The 17059-nt window shown below is 40.0% G+C and overlaps 2 protein-coding genes across 2 annotated transcripts; both read right to left on the reverse strand.

The window, feature by feature from the left end:
- Positions 1-1988: 1988 nt before the first annotated feature.
- On the reverse strand, positions 1989-2430 carry LOC148019210 (uncharacterized; the record flags this gene model as incomplete). The annotated part of the gene is made up of 2 exons (XM_087701319.1): positions 1989-2072; positions 2344-2430. Coding segments are annotated over 2 exons (171 nt in total), but the record flags the coding sequence as incomplete, so codon positions are not given.
- Positions 2431-12752: 10322 nt separating this feature from the next.
- On the reverse strand, positions 12753-15335 carry LOC148019211 (uncharacterized protein C24B11.05-like). Its single transcript, XM_087660759.1, has 9 exons — positions 15180-15335; positions 14960-15101; positions 14741-14806; positions 14545-14642; positions 14421-14458; positions 14115-14202; positions 13637-13837; positions 13482-13547; positions 12753-13222 (listed from the first exon to the last, which is right to left on the reverse strand). The coding sequence occupies exons 2-9, from the start codon at positions 15015-15017 to the stop codon at positions 13073-13075; spliced, it is 765 nt and encodes a 254-aa protein (XP_087516885.1). The 5' UTR covers positions 15018-15101; positions 15180-15335; the 3' UTR covers positions 12753-13072.
- Between the last annotated feature and the right edge of the window lie 1724 nt (positions 15336-17059).

Here is a 17059-nt window from a genome sequence, read left to right on the forward strand (position 1 = left end):
GTGAACAACAACAATCCGAAGTTAGGCCCTCCCAAAACTAAATCTTACCTTTGATTATATCAAAGAGCCAATTGAATCTTTATGAATTAGTAACTCCATTCCAATAGGGCATTCATGGTACTTCAACAAATAGTACCCAAATTTAGTATACTAAAGCCCAATCTCATCATCAATCAAGAAAAGACTCCCATGAGAGGAACATAGCTCTAACTAATCTTTGGACTATAGGCCAAAAAAATCTTCATAAAATTGAAGGGAGCTACAGCATGGAGTCCTTATCTACTTTTGTAATTATGGTTCGTGAGCATTTGACATGCAAAGACTTCATTAGAAAAGTGGGATACCTCTAACAAGATCTTGCTCCATTTCCCTATAAATAGCTCTAATAACCTAGGGGAGTCACCACATGCAACTTATGGAATTATGAAAGTGCAAGGGAGGGGTTTTTTTCAAAAGTATTGATGAATGTTGGGTTATAAGATCAAGGATATAGGGAGAGGGGGGGATATCCCTTTGGATTAAAATTTTCAATCGTTTTTATTCAAGCTTAAAACCCGTTGTTGATAACTTGCTATATAGTAATAACATTCTTGATATTATTTTGGATTGAAAACTTTTAATCTAAAAGGATTGAATAAAAGTAAATTGTTGTATATATGTACATTTTTTAGGTGTCTGCTCTAGTTGTGGCAGTAAGGGTCAGAGAATGTGCTATATAGTAATAAATTTTTTATATATATTATGATCATGAATTTTCTATATAAAAATGAATTTTAATCTACTAAACACACATTAGTTTGCTATAAAGTAATCATGTCATATCTTTTAGAAAAAACCATGCTTCTATACATGTTTGTACCATTTAGGGCATGTGAATTATATATATATATTTCTAATATGTAGGTATTTGTATACATGGGGTATCGCACATGGGGAGGTTTCTTTTAATTAGTATGTTCAAGACAAATATATTGATATATTGCAACAAGATTCTAATGATTTTAGCTCATAAAATTCTTAGACAAGATTCCTAGTTAGTTTACTTGAAATGTCACATGGATTGACGCCTTGAGAATCACTACAATAGCTTTGAATAGCATCACAATAATCCTTGTCATAATATGACCGCAACTTCTTATGATAAGCCAGCTTTGCTAGATGACCCAAGGGGGTTTACTTCTCTAGGTGAAATCCCTTCTATTCCTTGTGAAGTTTGATGTAGCATTTTAGATATTGCTTCCACCTTCAATATACATTTGACTTGCCTCACTAGTATTCCATCTTGGATTTGGTGCACCAACATATTGTTGTTGTCTCATAGGTCTATATAATCTTCCATCTCAAGATTTGCAATAGATACCATGTACCTCACATCCTAATGATCCAGGTTGGGACCTTTGAAGTTTTAAATGTCCCTCACATCCTAATGATCTTGATTGGGACCTTAAGAGTTCTCAATTTTTGAACCACTTCGAGAGCTCCATGGGTCGACTAGGGCATTCTCCTCTTGCAAGGAAATTTCTTTATGTGAAGAACCATTGTTAAGATTTGTCATTATCTTAGTCGATATAAAATTGTAAATATGCCAAAGCCATAGTCTCCCTTGCCCTATCGATAATACATGTGCACATGGACACACACCAACACACACTCTTTATTTAAAAAAGCCTTAGTAACCCGAGCTGTCCTTTCCCACATTAACTAGAACCAACAAAATGACACTATGCTATTACTAATAGTCTTACAAATAAAGATTATAACATTGTAGCTCAGTGACAATGACATCATATCAAATCCTTGAGCCTCTAAACATCCAAACATGTCAAGCAATTGAGATGCTCTGCCATTGTTATGTCGCCATATAAATAAGGAGCAACACTAATGCTCATGATATGCTTGCCCTAGAACTTCGATTTTCCAAATTTTGGAAACTCAAACTTGAAATCAAGACATTTTGGCCTAGGGACACCAATGCCAAATTTCATATTTTAGGTGAACTTAGCATAATGTGACATGTGGTGCCCAAACTCGTAATCAAACATCATACTCGGATGTATCCAGGGAGGTCTACACTGCAACATGTCCAAATGGAACTACTACTCAGTCCCAATATTAAAAAAACATGTGCTTGAATGTGCACTATTGTTGGATGCATATGAAGGGGTACTAGAATATAATGTTATAAGTGGATTTATGCTATTGGCACTATGAGGTGATGTGAAAGAGCCAATATTTGAAAAACTACACCCAAGTGCAGTGTTACTAGATGCAAGTGAGTTTAAGTCTAGTAGATCACTCCTAGGGTTTAGTGGTGTTGCACCTGGCATGGGAGAAGCTATATGCCATGCTTGCATTCTGAGGAACTAAAGCAATCAGAGGAGATGTGATGGAGCCCCAATCTTTCGATGGCACCAACAAAGTGTCTGGTGGGGGGGGGGGGGGGGGGGGGGGGGGGAGGGGGGGACATCACACAGTCCACCCTAATCAAATGCCCATCAAAGAATTGACTATTCATTTTTTGTCGTGCAAGGTTTTCCCGAGCATCCTCAAGGAAGGTGGCACAGCTAAAGCCCCTTCAACCGATTGTCTCATGGTCTGTAATGGCAGGGCAGTCAATAACCTCATCGTGTGCCTGGAAGGCCTTGCATAGGGGAGGGACTCCTCATCAGTGCTCTATGCTAGGCCACCCACAAAAGGGCAGGACATGGCTTGGGACTATTTGAATCAAAATCGCTCTCTCTCTCTCTCTCTCTCTCTCTCTCTCTCTCTCTCTCTCTCTCTCTCTCCCAATTGTTCTAGCTAGAATGAAGCCCACCATTCAAGCTGAGAGAATGGTAGTGAGTTTAGTAGCTCTGCAGATTTAATTGGTTTTTTGTAGTCAATGTAAAATTAATTGGATTATTGTAGCTACAACCTCCTCTGCAAATGATGACTCAACCAGAGTTGAAGCTTAATTACCCCTACAACATGAAGGCCAAGCACTCATCATTCAATTTCCAATCCTGTACTACTTCAACATCCTTCTTGTCCTCTCTCAGACGGATATGGATGGTAGTATGTCTAATGACAAGCTAGAAACCTTGCAGCCATTCTTTCCGATGAAGGAGTTGCCATCCAAGAGATTGCGATGCCAAGAGAAAAGGAGGAGAAAATATATGATTTTAGCATGAAGTGCCATTTCTTGAAGTAGAGGTTAGTAATGTGGCTGTGCAATCACAATTTGACTTTCATCTATTTTGCTTTTTATCAATAACAAACAATGTGCAAAGCTTTTTATTGAATCTAAATTTGATTTAAGTTAAGTGTATTGTGTAGTGTGGATAGAAAGGTAAAGTTAGAAAGAGCATTTAGGTTTTTGCAATCAATATAAAGTTGGTGGGCATACATTTCATTGAGTGTAAGTGCACATCCATTGCTTAAAGGATCTCCATATCCAAGTTAAGCATAAATGCATGTTGTGGTGCTAGTATGCAGAGTATATATCTTCTTACATGTGTTCAAACATTTGATACTAATTATGACAAGCTATGCAAGAACTTTAGCTAGCTTTGAGTTAAATGCTATGTGAATTGTTGTATCTAATTTATGCTTGGAATTGTGCATTGTGCATTTAAAGGCAGAAACAAAAGGAAGCATTCAAGTTTTTGCAAATCAGTGTGGAGCTAGTAAAAGTACCTTTCAAAGATTATTCTCGAAAAAAGTAAGGTCAGAAATTGATTAAAGGATCTCTACATCCAAGGTATGCCTTGGTACTTTTATATAAAGAATATTTCTTTTTTCTATATGCATTAAACTTTTCTTTGGATATTTTTAAAAATCAAATTTCAAATTCATTAAGCAAGCCTATAAGTAGGGGAGGGAGATGGAGCCTATAATTTGGATGTGCATCTTATAGTTGGCCTTGCATCTATTCTTGGCTACATTTCAGTATTGGCTTGCTTTGGTTGAGAACCAGTCTAGTTATAGGCTAAAATACCTAAGGTCATATAATGGGGATACGTATGTCTCTAAAGCCTTTGAGCAATTGTATGACGAGAGGGGTATTAAGCGTCAATTGATTGCCATGTACACCCCACTCCAAAATGGTATGGATGAGCGCATGAATAGGACAATTCAAGAGTGAGTTCACAATATGCTTAGCTAGGCAAGCTTACCACATCATTTTTGGACTGAGATAGTTACTACTGTTGCACACTTGATTAATTGATCCCCATCTACTACTCTTGACTATCAAGTTGTCGAGGAGGTATAGTCTGAAAAATCTCCCTTATATACTCATCTATGCATCTTTGATTGTGAGGCTTTCTGCCATGTTCCCAAGGACAAGCAATGCATATTTCTTGGTTGTGGGGATGTAGGTGAAATGGGCTATCGCGTATGGGATCCGCAGGTTTGAAAGGTTATTTTCCATGACAAGAAAATGCATAAGCTACCTAAGCATGTCATTGAGATATACAAGGTAATATTTTAGAAGGAACCTCCTACTACTGTATAGCCAGTTAAACAACCTACATCAATGGCTAATGCTCCAATGGCCCAAGTCCTTGATGCTCCACAAAATGTACAAGTCGCCCCACAACCTTTCTCGAGGAGATATTCTAGAGATAGATGACAGTCTGCATGGTTTGAGCCCTCTATGGATTATGTTAGGGTAACAGATGCTAGGGAGCCTCTTACTTATGATGAGGCCATCTAGAGAGGTGATAGTTACTCTTGGGAGAGGGCCATGCAATCAGAATATGACTCATTGCAAAAAAATCATACATGGGATTTGGTTCCTTTGCCTACTAGTGGCAAGCGTGCTTTGCCATGTAAGTGGGTGTACAAGTTGAAAAGTATCCCTGGATGCCCCAAGCCAGCATTCAAGGCCAGATTGATTGCTAAGGGCTTCAAGCAAGAACATAGAGTGAACTTTGATGAAGTCTTCTCTCCTATTGTGAAGATAACTAGCTTTGATTGATGACTAGCTTGGTACTAGCTTTGGTTGCTCAACTTGACTTGGATCTTTATTAGATGGATGTCAAGATGGCTTTTCTTCATGGAGACTTGCATAATGAGATTTACATGGATCAGCCTAAGGGTTTTGCGAACCTTGGCAAGAAACACCTAGTCTGCAAATTGCGAAAGAGTCTTTATGGCCTTAAGTAGGCACCAGGGAACGGTATCACAAGTTTGATGCCTTTATACAAAAGAAGGCTCGTGATATGGATTCGTATTTATACAAAAGAAGGCTCGTGATGGTGGCCTTATGTTTTTTATCTTCTATGTGGATGATATGTTGATTACTAGGAGTGCTCATGATGAGTTGGATACCTTGAGAGGTTAGCTCAAGAAGAGCTTTGATGAAGGACATGGGACATGCCTCGCATATTCTTGGAATGTGCATTACACATAATCGCTCTAAGGGATCATCTACTTGTCACAGAAGTACATCTAGAAGGTCCTTGAGCAATTTCATCTACAGGATGTTAAACCTATTGATTGTCTTTTACCTTCTCACGTGAATGTTAGTTAGGCTGATTGTCCACAGTTTGATGAGCAGAAAGCCGAGATGGCCAAGATCCCTTATGCATCCACAGTGGGTAGTTTGATGTATGCTATGATAGCCACTCATTTTGGCATAGCATTTGCAGTGGGAGTTGTGGCATACAATATGGCTACACCTGGCAAATGGCATTGGGATCCCATCAAGGGTATCATGAGGTACCTAAAGAGCACAATAGCTATGTGCATATGTTATGGTGACCAAGATATAGGAGTTGTAGGACACACTAACTCTGATTATGTAGGACATACAGACTGTAGGAAGTCCACCTTTGGCTATGTCTTCACCTTTACTAGAGGTCCTCTTTCTTCAATGTCAACGATGCAGAAATGCACAACCCTCTCTACTACAGAGGCATAGTATGTTGCAACCACTAAGGCTTGCAAGGAGGCTCTTTGGTTAGGCCACCTTGGCATTACTGATGATGAGGTCCCTACACTACATTCAAATTCTATGAGTGCCATTCACTTGGCCAAGAATCTAGTCTTCCATGTGAAGACAAAGCATATTCAGGTGCCTTACCACTTTATTCGAGAGGTCATTGAGGACAAGTCCATTGAGCTTGTCAAGATCTCAACTGACCAAAATCCTGCAGATCTGCTTACTAAAAGTCTCTCAGGAGAGCACTTTGCCTTCCTTAGGAAGTTGATAGGCATTGGATGAGATGACGTCTTTCCTCATCCTATTGTACTTCTGTACATTTGTACTTTGTCACTCTTTTCTTGCTCTCTCCTCATCCTATTGTACTTATATACTTTGTCGCTAGGGACATATTCACCTTTAAGTTGGAGGTTGTTGGGGGTAAAGGTGCATGTGCCTAGCCACCCATATACTAGTTACATTGATATTATCTGCATACTCGCAAGACCGATCACACATTGTGACAATTGGAGTTCCCACATTGTGTGTGTCTCTCTCTCTTACTCTTGCTCTTTCCACCATAGCTCTCCCTTCAGCTCCGTGCTTCCACTTCAGGGCTCACTCCCTTCATACTTATCTTCTTGGAGTAGTAGCCAATAGTTTACTATTATTTTGCCAGTTTTAGGCTTGCCACACTACATTCAAACTTCTTTATTGAGAGAGATACCAATCCATTGCACCACTCCCATGATTGGACCTAAAAAGTCACTCATGAGTCCCTATGTTCCTTGAATAGCCATGTTTCCCTTGAGACACATGTCTAGGTATCTCAATGCCATGTTCTTATTAGGAATCCCAATCATGTTCAAGTCTTTCCACCAACATGGCATAGGTAAGCAAAGTCATGGTTCTCCCAGACAAGTAATGTTATTCTCCTATGACATCAAACTCCTAACAAGTAGTCGACTTCCCATGTCACATTTACAAAAGATGAATAATGCTCATAGCAAAGCTACCCATAGCTTTTCGATACAATCAAAAAATGGATGTCTAAGGTCAAACCTACTTTTAATGTAGCCTTGTAATATCAATGTGTATGGTTTTATTAGCTAGAAATTCAATGTGCCTTGTAATCAAATGTGTGTGTGTGTGTGGGTGGGTGGGTGCGGGGGGCGGGGGGCGGGGGGCGGGGAGGGGGGGGTGCGGGGGTGCGGGGCTTCAAAACAACTAGCACACCATTCAGACTTTGCATATTTGCAAAACTACAAAACTTACATCCCAAATTTTCTAGACCTTGTCTATTTTTCCATTTTGTGTATTTCATAAAGGGCCATGGAAAAGTGTTCTAAACCACCACCCCATAGCTTGTAGCTCGAATGACTATCATCTAAATGTACAATAGAGAGAGAGAGAGAGAGAGAGAGAGAGAGAGAGAGAGAGAGAGAGAGAGAGAGAGAGAGAGAGAGAGAGAGAGAGAGAGAGAGAGAGAGAGAGAGAGAGAGAGAGAGAGAGAATCTCAAAAGAAGAAAAACCAAGCAGTCATGCAAAACATAAGGGTATCAAAGGAGACAACAAGGGAAGAAGGGGGGCTAGGCAAATGTGGTGCCACAAGGTTTGGAGAAGGTTGTTGGAGAGGAAGAGTCTTTAAGTTGTTAACTTTCGAAACGACTAGCACACCATTCAAACTTTGCATATTTGCAAAACTACAAAACTTACAGCCCAAATTTTCTAGACCTTGGCTATTTTTCCCTTTTGTCTGTTTCATAAAGGGCCATGGGAAAGTGTTCTAAACCACCACCCCATAGCTTGTAGGCAGAATGACTATCATCTAAATGTACGAGAGAGAGAGAGAGAGAGAGAGAGAGAGAGAGAGAGAGAGAGAGAGAGAGAGAGAGAGAGAGAGAGAGAGAGAGAGAGAGAGAGAGAGAGAGAGAGAGAGAGAGAATCTCAAAAGGAGAAAAACCAAGCAGTCATGCAAAACATAAGGGTATCAAAGTAGGTTGAAAAGGAGACAACAAGGAAAGAAGGGGGGCTAGGCAAACGTGGTGCCACAAGGTTTGGAGAAGGATGTTGGAGAGGAAGAGTCTTTAAGTTGTTAACTTTCGAAATGACTAGCACACCATTCAAACTTTGCATATTTGCAAAACTACAAAACTTACAGCCCAAATTTTCTAGACCTTGGCTATTTTTCCCTTTTGTGTGTTTCATAAAGGGCCATGGGAAAGTGTTCTAAACCACCACCCCATAGCTGGTAGGCCGAATGACTATCGTCTAAATGTACAATAAAGAGAGAGAGAGAGAGAGAGAGAGAGAGAGAGAGAGAGAGAGAGAGAGAGAGAGAGAGAGAGAGAATCTCAAAAGGAGAAAAACCAAGCAGTCATGCAAAACATAAGGGTATCAAAGGAGGTTGAAAAGGAGACAACAAGGAAAGAAGGGGGGCTAGGCAAACGTGGTGCCACAAGGTTTGGAGAAGGATGTTGGAGCGGAAGAGTCTTTAAGTTGTTAACTTTTGAAACAACTAGCACACCATTCAAACTTTGCATATTTGCAAAACTACAAAACTTACAGCCCAAATTTTCTAGACATTGGCTATTTTTACCTTTTGTGTGTCTCATAAAGGGCCATGGGAAAGTGTTCTAAACCACCACCCCATAGCTTGTAGGCCGAATGACTATCGTCTAAATGTACAATAGAGAGAGAGAGAGAGAGAGAGAGAGAGAGAGAGAGAGAGAGAGAGAGAGAGAGAGAGAGAGAGAGAGAGAGAGAGAGAGAGAGAGAGAGAGAGAGAGAGAATCTCAAAAGGAGAAAAATCAAGCAGTCATGTAAAACATAAGGGTATCAAAGGAGGTTGAAAAGGACACAACAAGGAAAGAAGGGGGGCTAGGCAATTGTGGTGCCACAAGGTTTGGAGAAGGATGTTGGAGAGGAAGAGTCTTTAAGTTGTTAACTTTCGAAATGACTAGCACACCATTCAAACTTTGCATATTTGCAAAACTACAAAACTTACGGCCCAAATTTTCTAGACCTTGGCTATTTTTCCATTTTGTGTGTTTCATAAAGGGCCATGGGAAAGTGTTCTAAACCACCACCCCATAGCTTGTAGGCCGAATGACTATCGTCTAAATGTACAATAGAGAGAGAGAGAGAGAGAGAATCTCAAAAGGAGAAAAACCAAGCAGTCATGCAAAACATAATGGTATCAAAGGAGGTTGAAAAGGAGACAACAAGGAAAGAAGGGGGGCTAGGCAAACGTGGTGCCACAAGGTTTGGAGAAGGATGTTGGAGAGGAAGAGTCTTGAGTGGTGATGCAAACATTTCTTTTTTGGGAATGTCAATATATTACATTAAAAGGTCAAAAGAACTGTATGTGTGGGCCATGGTTTTTAATCTCAAAGCCTAACCAAGGATAAAAGCTACCTATGTTTACTGTTAGTGAGTGTATGTATAGCTATTCCTTGATACAACAGTATCTTCTATAGTAACTTTAGGGTAGGATGATGGTAATCCTAATCTATCAAAATTGCAACAACTTTCACTTCACATGGGATGTGAGAATGGACGATGATTTTATTGCTCTCTTTCCTATAAATGGGCAACTTTGGTCCCTTTGGCTCTAGGCAACCTATTGCTCTTAAACCTAAGATGAGACACCAAATTAGTTCATTTAACCCCATGTGTTCATCAATATTAACGGTGGCTAAATTCCTCTATATTTAAATGGATGAACCATAGGTGGCTAGCTCTAAGCGATCTTAGACACAATGTGCAACCCATTGGATTCATGAAAAATGAACTCTTTCCAATTAATTTAGAGGGATCATAATGCCTGATGACTTTGTCTAAAAGAATAAAACTTCTTCATTACATCAAAAATGAGCATCTATGATTGAAAAATATATTTACCATTTTAAAATAGATGGGATAAAGCCCCAATTTCTTTTTTTACATCTAATACAAATGGCATTGCCTAGTTAGCTTTTGGGCTCTGTATAGAGGTTTTTTATATCTCACCCAAAGGCCATGTGGTGAAAAGGAGATCTCATATGTATGGCCCCCCTTACATGTAGAAGGATTCTAGTCCTTCATTTTGTCTACCAAGTTGAGTTAATCCATTTTTATCCTTGATATAGATTAAGGAAGTCACTACCTATTCTCAATATTCCACACATATTTCCATTGTCTAATCCCTTTCTAAATATTTTGAATGTAATATTGAGGTAGTTAGCTTCTTAGAGGGGATGTTCCAAAGACCTAGCAAAGGACTCATCAATGTGATCAATGGTATTAATATCATCTACAAACTAATTTATAACCATTTTTTGATTTGAGTCAAGAAGGGAGATACCTTTGAGATTAATTTTTTATTTTCAACTTTTTTGGACCATCCATCCAATTGTATACATTAAAGTATCCAAGGGCAACCAAATCTTATAGATATTCTTACTAGGAAACCCTAGAGGATGCACTGCCATGAACTCGTACAAATCTTATGAATCTCCTATCAAAAGCCATAGTAGTTAGGGATGAAAGTATGGAGTATTCTAGCATTATAGGCTTTGTTAGATCCTATTTTAAAAAAACGAAAGCCTTGTTTAGTCAAGCTCCATTTCTATCTTTAGGGCTATGATGGAGGCTAGGATATAGCTTCCCTTGATAAACCCTTTTGTCACCTTATAATCCTTATAATCCGTTGATCTAAGTAACTTGAAATTCTCTTGGCTACAATTGTAGCAAACATTTTGAAAGCCGAGGAAAGGCAAGTAATAGGCCTCCAATCACTAAGGATACTCTTACCATCTTTTATGGATGAGCTTAATGCTCAAGGACTAATGCTATGGGCAAGTGCCCCATATAGTGTACAAAATCTTTATAGACCTCAAGTGGAGAGGGAATAATTGTGTCCTTGTACACTTATGAATTCATTAGGTAGCCCATCTAGACAACTTTTCACTTTCTTTAGGAAGTCTATTGTATCACGTATGCCATGCTAAATAGGTTCTAGTCCAAAATGACAACAATAGGTGAGGGCACCACAACTTTCCTACATTTACCTATTCTAGCCCTATGTAAAGTTTTGTGCTCCTTGTGGGGGAGAGCTAAAGAGTTTTGCATAAAAGTCTCACAACTTCCAAATTCCATTGTTAATTAGTAGCCTTAACGCCATCCTTTTTTATCCCCAAAGGAGGAATCTGTTTGATTTCTTCTTTAGATGATGCCAGGAGGCATATTCCACGAAATCCACCATGGTCTCACGGAATCCACTGTGGAATATGCCAGGAGGAGATTGAACATTTCCTGGAGGGGTTCATCAATCTTTCCTACACCAAGTCCTATTAAACTTGTTCAATTGTTGGGCATCACTAGTCTCCCCCTTTTTCAGATGTAGCTTGCCTTTAAGAAGGGCTATTTGTGCATCAAGGCTTTCTCCTCTTTTATCCACAATGGAGGAATTTGTTTGATTTCTTCTTTAGGAGATTGAACATTTCCTTGAGGGGTTCGTCAATCTTTCCTTCACCAAGTCCTATTAAACTTGTTCAATTGTTGGGCATCACTAGTCTCCCCCTTTTTCAAATGTAGCTTAACTTTAAGAAGGGCTATTTGTGCATCAAGGCTTCCTTCATTGACAACCTTTTCCAATTCTCTACATTGTGTATACTTAATCGCTATTCTCTTTTTCCTAATTTACATGCTCTATTCTAACTTTTCATAATGGCTATTGGATCTACCTTCCATCTTTATAATTGTGTGTGTGTGGGTGTGTGTGTGTGTGTACAAGAAAATATTCCAAATTGTATTAATACTACTTTTGACACAACAACATGGAACAAGTGGGAGCAAGCATTGATATATAAAACAACATGAATGAAAGTGGCATTCAAACGTTGGAATAGCTAGGGGCTAACATACCCTAGTAAAGATGCACCCATAAGACCTTGAATGATCTAACACAAATAGAAACTTGCCATCTCCTTCATAGTTATCTTGAACAATGGTAAGTCCGTTAATAGAGCACTTTGCAAGCTTGGCCATTGATAGATAGATAGATAAATGGATCATAAGATTAGCCACTTTGGCAATATGTTTCACGATGATAAAAGTCCTTAATTAGATTTGATTGAATGACAACAATCACAAAACATAGCCAATATTAAATGTATTAGATGTTAATAATGATGTTTTGAAAATAGTTTGGTACCAATCCACTAAAATACTTTAGCCTTCCAAAGGTAGACCAAAAAGAAAAGGCTATAAGCACTTACATCAATGCACACTAACTATTTTCTAGTCACATGAAAGAGGTGGTGGTCACTTCAGGAGAAAATTTTGCATTCAAAAGGACAGGCCTACTTTACTTTTTGGTGTGTATGTACATTCATAAAGAGATCATCACTTGAGGAGAAAATTTTGCATTGACAAGGAAATGTCTACTTTACTTTGGTGTGTGTATACCCTTGGAAAGAGAGAGAGAGAGAGAGAGAGAGAGAGAGAGAGAGAGAGAGAGAGAGAGACATCCTACCACTATGAAGATGTCCTAAAAGTACCCAACACATAAAGAATCAAGATCTTGTTTACAATCCACTTAAAAGGTGAACCAAGTGTCAATTAAAGGAAAACAAGTTCTCACTTTACCACTCTGAAAGGTGCCCAGCACATCAAGGATCAAGATCTTGCTTTGGCCACTTTTGTTGATGCATACATCCACAAGCTAAAGGCACGAATAAAAATCATCTAGTCTAGGCTTGAAGAATCAACTACAATTGTTTTTGTTTAGTTGCTTAATAAATTGTCCATTATTCCCCTCTTACCCGCTTTTCACTTTGTTCTATTCCATTTTGGCCATGAGTGGGGGGGATAAATCTCTCTCTTCTGCGACCATTTGTTACGAATGACAACGATAGAAAAAAAATAGTTCTGTTTTTGTTTTATGCCTATGCACTACATGTCATAATCAGGGGATGGAAAAACAAGTCAGTTTCAACATAGAGTGCTGCAGTATACTAGGTACAATATATGGCCTACATGAAGAAAAGCTTCATCTAGCAGGGTGAGCAAATGGTATGCAACCATCTATGCATCTTACCCCTGAAGCAAGACTAGGTCAAATGTATGTAAATGCCACCACAAGGTTTCATCTTTCCCACACATTAAGGGGGACAAACACAGAAACTATGCGGCTACAGTGATGCCTTTCATGGGAACTGTGTTGCTCGAATACATTACATCTTGTTCTTCCCAAATTTCAGGCAAAGCTTCCCTTATATTATGAATGCTCTCTATGGCATGGTCAGCACCTTCCACCCTGGCAAAACTCCCCACCTGAGAACAAACGACATGATGTTTATTAGAAACGAATCTGTCGATCCAAGGACTCGGAAAATCAACAATTCTTTTGACGTTGGCACAAAACACTAAGCACTGCCTGCATACAATCAGCAATAACAGAATGCATATTACTCATACCACATATTCAGCACTGATTATCTTAAAAATACAGTTCAATCTAAGCGATGTGCGTGCATGCATGCCAGCAATACGAATTCATTGGCATAAATGTCAAAATGAAGGCAGCACTAACCAGAACGGTGTGTAAGCCAACAGATTTTGCTCCTTTCATATTGCGAGGACTATCATCAAAAAACAGCTGCAAAGCCAATAGATCAGAGATCCTAAGATAACTGATATTCTCTTGAATCAAGAGAAGGTTTTCTAGAATAATAAATCACCACTTACAGTTCTGCTAGGGTCAACTCCAGCAAGTCTTATGGTTTGTTGAAAAGCCTCTGACGAAGGCTTGCAAATAACTAGCTTCTGATTTGCAGTGCTGCTTTTCTGATTTAATGTTTCAAAGCAGATGACGTGCTCAAAGCAGTCTTCTAGGCCGAGCCTGCTCAACACTTTGAAGGCATGAGCTTTATCCCCATTTGTGAAAACCTAGAAAAAATAGGCAACAATTTCTTTTAAGTTCCTGTGATGGTAATAAGTGATTCATTACATTCCCTTACAAGGGTTCGAATTTATCCGGATGGAAGAACTTGTGGGCTGTTTCTGAGGAGAACAATTTTCATACACAATCCATGTTGGTCCAATTCTTAAAACTAACTCCCCTCCATCTAGGGTTCAGATACTGGATTATGTCTTGTGATTGAAGTATTCCGAATCAGCCACACAATCCCTTGTCCAGACAAGCCAAACCCTCTCTTGCACTTACCAATTTCCTCTGTGGCATACTCATTAACAAGTTTTTCAGCACATGATCTGCATGCAAAACATGGTATGGCAATCTCCCATGCACAAATCTGAATCAGGAAGAAAAGAAAACGGAAAGTCAGCACTTATTAAATATTGCCTTATTACACTCATGGAAAGCTGATCGAAAATGCATTCCATTTCCCTTTTGACATGCAAGATGTCTGAATTGTTCAAGAAGCATGAAAACTAAAAGCACAATAAGCATTTTCAACATCCTCTTCCATGTCATTATGACTCTGCATGTTTGTACAGGTTCTCTACTTGCCTGTGATAATCGTCAAAGTCAAACCTGTAGCCCCTTGCCTGCTCAGCTAACAAGACAACCATCTGTTATGTCTGCTAGATGACCCTCACATACGATTCAAAAAGCCACAGTCATGGAAACTTACCACAAGTCCAGCCATAGTAGTCCCATAGCTTTTGTAAAGCTCCATGCAGAGGTTCTGAGCGATTGCGGAATTAACGCCTAATTTCTGCACCATGTAATCTTGAAAGGGGAAAGCGAAGAAACGAGTTGAGACAGTGGTTTGCCAAGAACTTATGCCATTGGAGCTATATGAAGGGGGAGACGCAAGAAGCGAGTACCGATAATGTTTTGGCGACATGCTGCAGCGATGCCAGAGCTCAAGGGATATAACGTGTCGTCAAGATCTTTGTTACAAATAACGTCATAATAAGAAGCAATGTAAGTCGTACATTCAAGAACATTCAAGAAAGGGGTTTTGCAAGGGCCGGGGGGGGGGGTGGGGGTTTACAACAACAAATTCTAGCGCAAAGCAAGAGATCTCAGACAAGGCACTCTACCAAAGATCAGGCTGTCAAACTGCAGCGGCCTCCCTTCTCCGGATCGATCGTCATCCATAATTATAGCTGCTGCAGACTCGCGCCTCGTGATCCCTGAGATTGTCCAGGAAGTGCCTGCAAGCACCGAGGTCTGCTGTGTGTCCTGCAATCGGCGGACGTGATAAGATCAACCACATGCCTGCATTTTGAGAGAGAGAGAGAGAGAGAGAGAGAGAGTTACCTGCAGAAAGAGTCCGATTGCTTGGAAACGAGAGAGAGAGAGAGAGACAGAGAGAGAGATGTGGCATACGAATAGCGCGAGAGAGGAGGAAACGGGATGGACGGAGCCTTTTTAGGGGAAATCCAGACAAACGGGAAGCTGCCACGTCGTCAGCATCGCAAGAGGCGCGTCTTCTTCTTATTGGCTGAATTCGTATATTGAGTTAAAAAGTCAGTGTTTGACTGATATTTGCGGCTTCACATGGGCGTCGGCCCGCGGGGCCCTATACAACAACCAACAACCAATCTCTCGTGAATCGTGATATCATATATGGATGGAGCTTGGCGCAGGGTGTGGGCTGGAAAACGTTCGAGAGCCTACCTGAATCATTTGGCAACTTGGACTGCAATGTCTCGAGAGTCTATACTCCACAAAGGTTAAGTCAACTTTCCCACTTACAACCATTTTCTATGAGTGCCTTCACGTGCAAGGTCTCAACAAGGAACCACAATCTCATGATGCACTTTCAATCCCTTCATGCAGGGCATCTCAAGACACGTCTGGGAAAAAAGCTTCAGCTCATTCCTTTGCAAGACTTTTGCCTAGGCCAAAGTTACGTAACAATCCACACCATTCACCACCTGTAGGAGGTAGCCATTCACTTAGTTTGGGCCGAGTCGCACCAATGCTAAGAGCGCTAACATCAGCATATGGCAAGTTTACCTTCACGCCCCAAGAAGAATAGTTGTGTCATGGGGGTAGTCATTCAAGAAGTCAAAGCTATTTTTTTGAAAAAAGAAAAAATGAAATCTCATTGGTTTGGCACCCATAGCTAACAAAAAGCTGATAGTCCCTACAAAAAGGAGGAACCAATAGAAGCACACTAAGAGCCTTAACCCTCCTAAGCACTCAGTTAAAACCCCATTTTGCAGGGATGCTAGCAGGGGGAGGTGGGGGTTAATATAATCCCACTCCCCCTAGCCCGAAGAGTGTGACCATAGGGTTAGTGGGGGGAGTAGCACTCCAATCCTCCACCTAACCCTAAGTGCAACTGGGCCCTAATGCACTAGAAGCTAATGCATGTATTTTTATGGCAAACTCTCTATGGGAAGGTATAGTACCTGCACATAATGAGTTCAACGACCGTCTGACCTATAGTTCCATCCACCACACTTTGCCTTTTAGAATAGTTTTGGGGGGTTGTTTGAAACCCTTGAGTGAAGGCACTCTAACTAACTTCAAGTCCATAGGCACCCATGCCCTATTCTATGGGCAGCCTCTTAGTCTTTATTTGATCATTGACCAACCTATTCTATGGTAGAATGCCTCCTTTATTTTTGTCTCTAAAAGGAGGGAGTGTAGCTGTATTCATTCATTCATGTGATTGCATAGTTTGGGTATAAAAAGAGGAAGCTTATGGAGTGTGTCAGCTAGTGCACAATCATAGTGGATTCCTATTCCTAGTTTCATCTTGGGAAATGTCTCTTTCATTGATGTTGTGTATTTCATTATTTTATGACTTGTTTTGCTCTTTTAACACTTATAAGAACTAGTTTTCTTCCCCAAAAGGTCAAACAGAGAAAAACCTAAAAAATAACTTAAGCCAAGACAATGTCCACCCAACACCCCTAATGTATTTCTCATATGACCAAAAATGTAATATTTCCGTTTGAAATATTACTAGACCAACCTCCCGCACATCGTAAATTTGTGAAAAGGTTATCTCCATTTCCGGTAGTTGATTTATGATCGTACGCGAGAAAAGGAGTACTCCGCATTGGTAAATCGGGACCGAAGAATCATGACCTCTCCACTGGCAAAACGGGACCGAGGTTTAAATAACCCGCATAACCATAGGTAAACATCCTCTTGGGAGGAGGTCAAGAGGATAATGTAATATT

This window comes from Lygodium microphyllum, chromosome 20 (genome assembly GCF_053477565.2).
Source record: "Lygodium microphyllum isolate KBCC chromosome 20, Lygodium_microphyllum_v1.1.10, whole genome shotgun sequence".
NCBI classification, from domain to species: domain Eukaryota; kingdom Viridiplantae; phylum Streptophyta; class Polypodiopsida; order Schizaeales; family Lygodiaceae; genus Lygodium; species Lygodium microphyllum.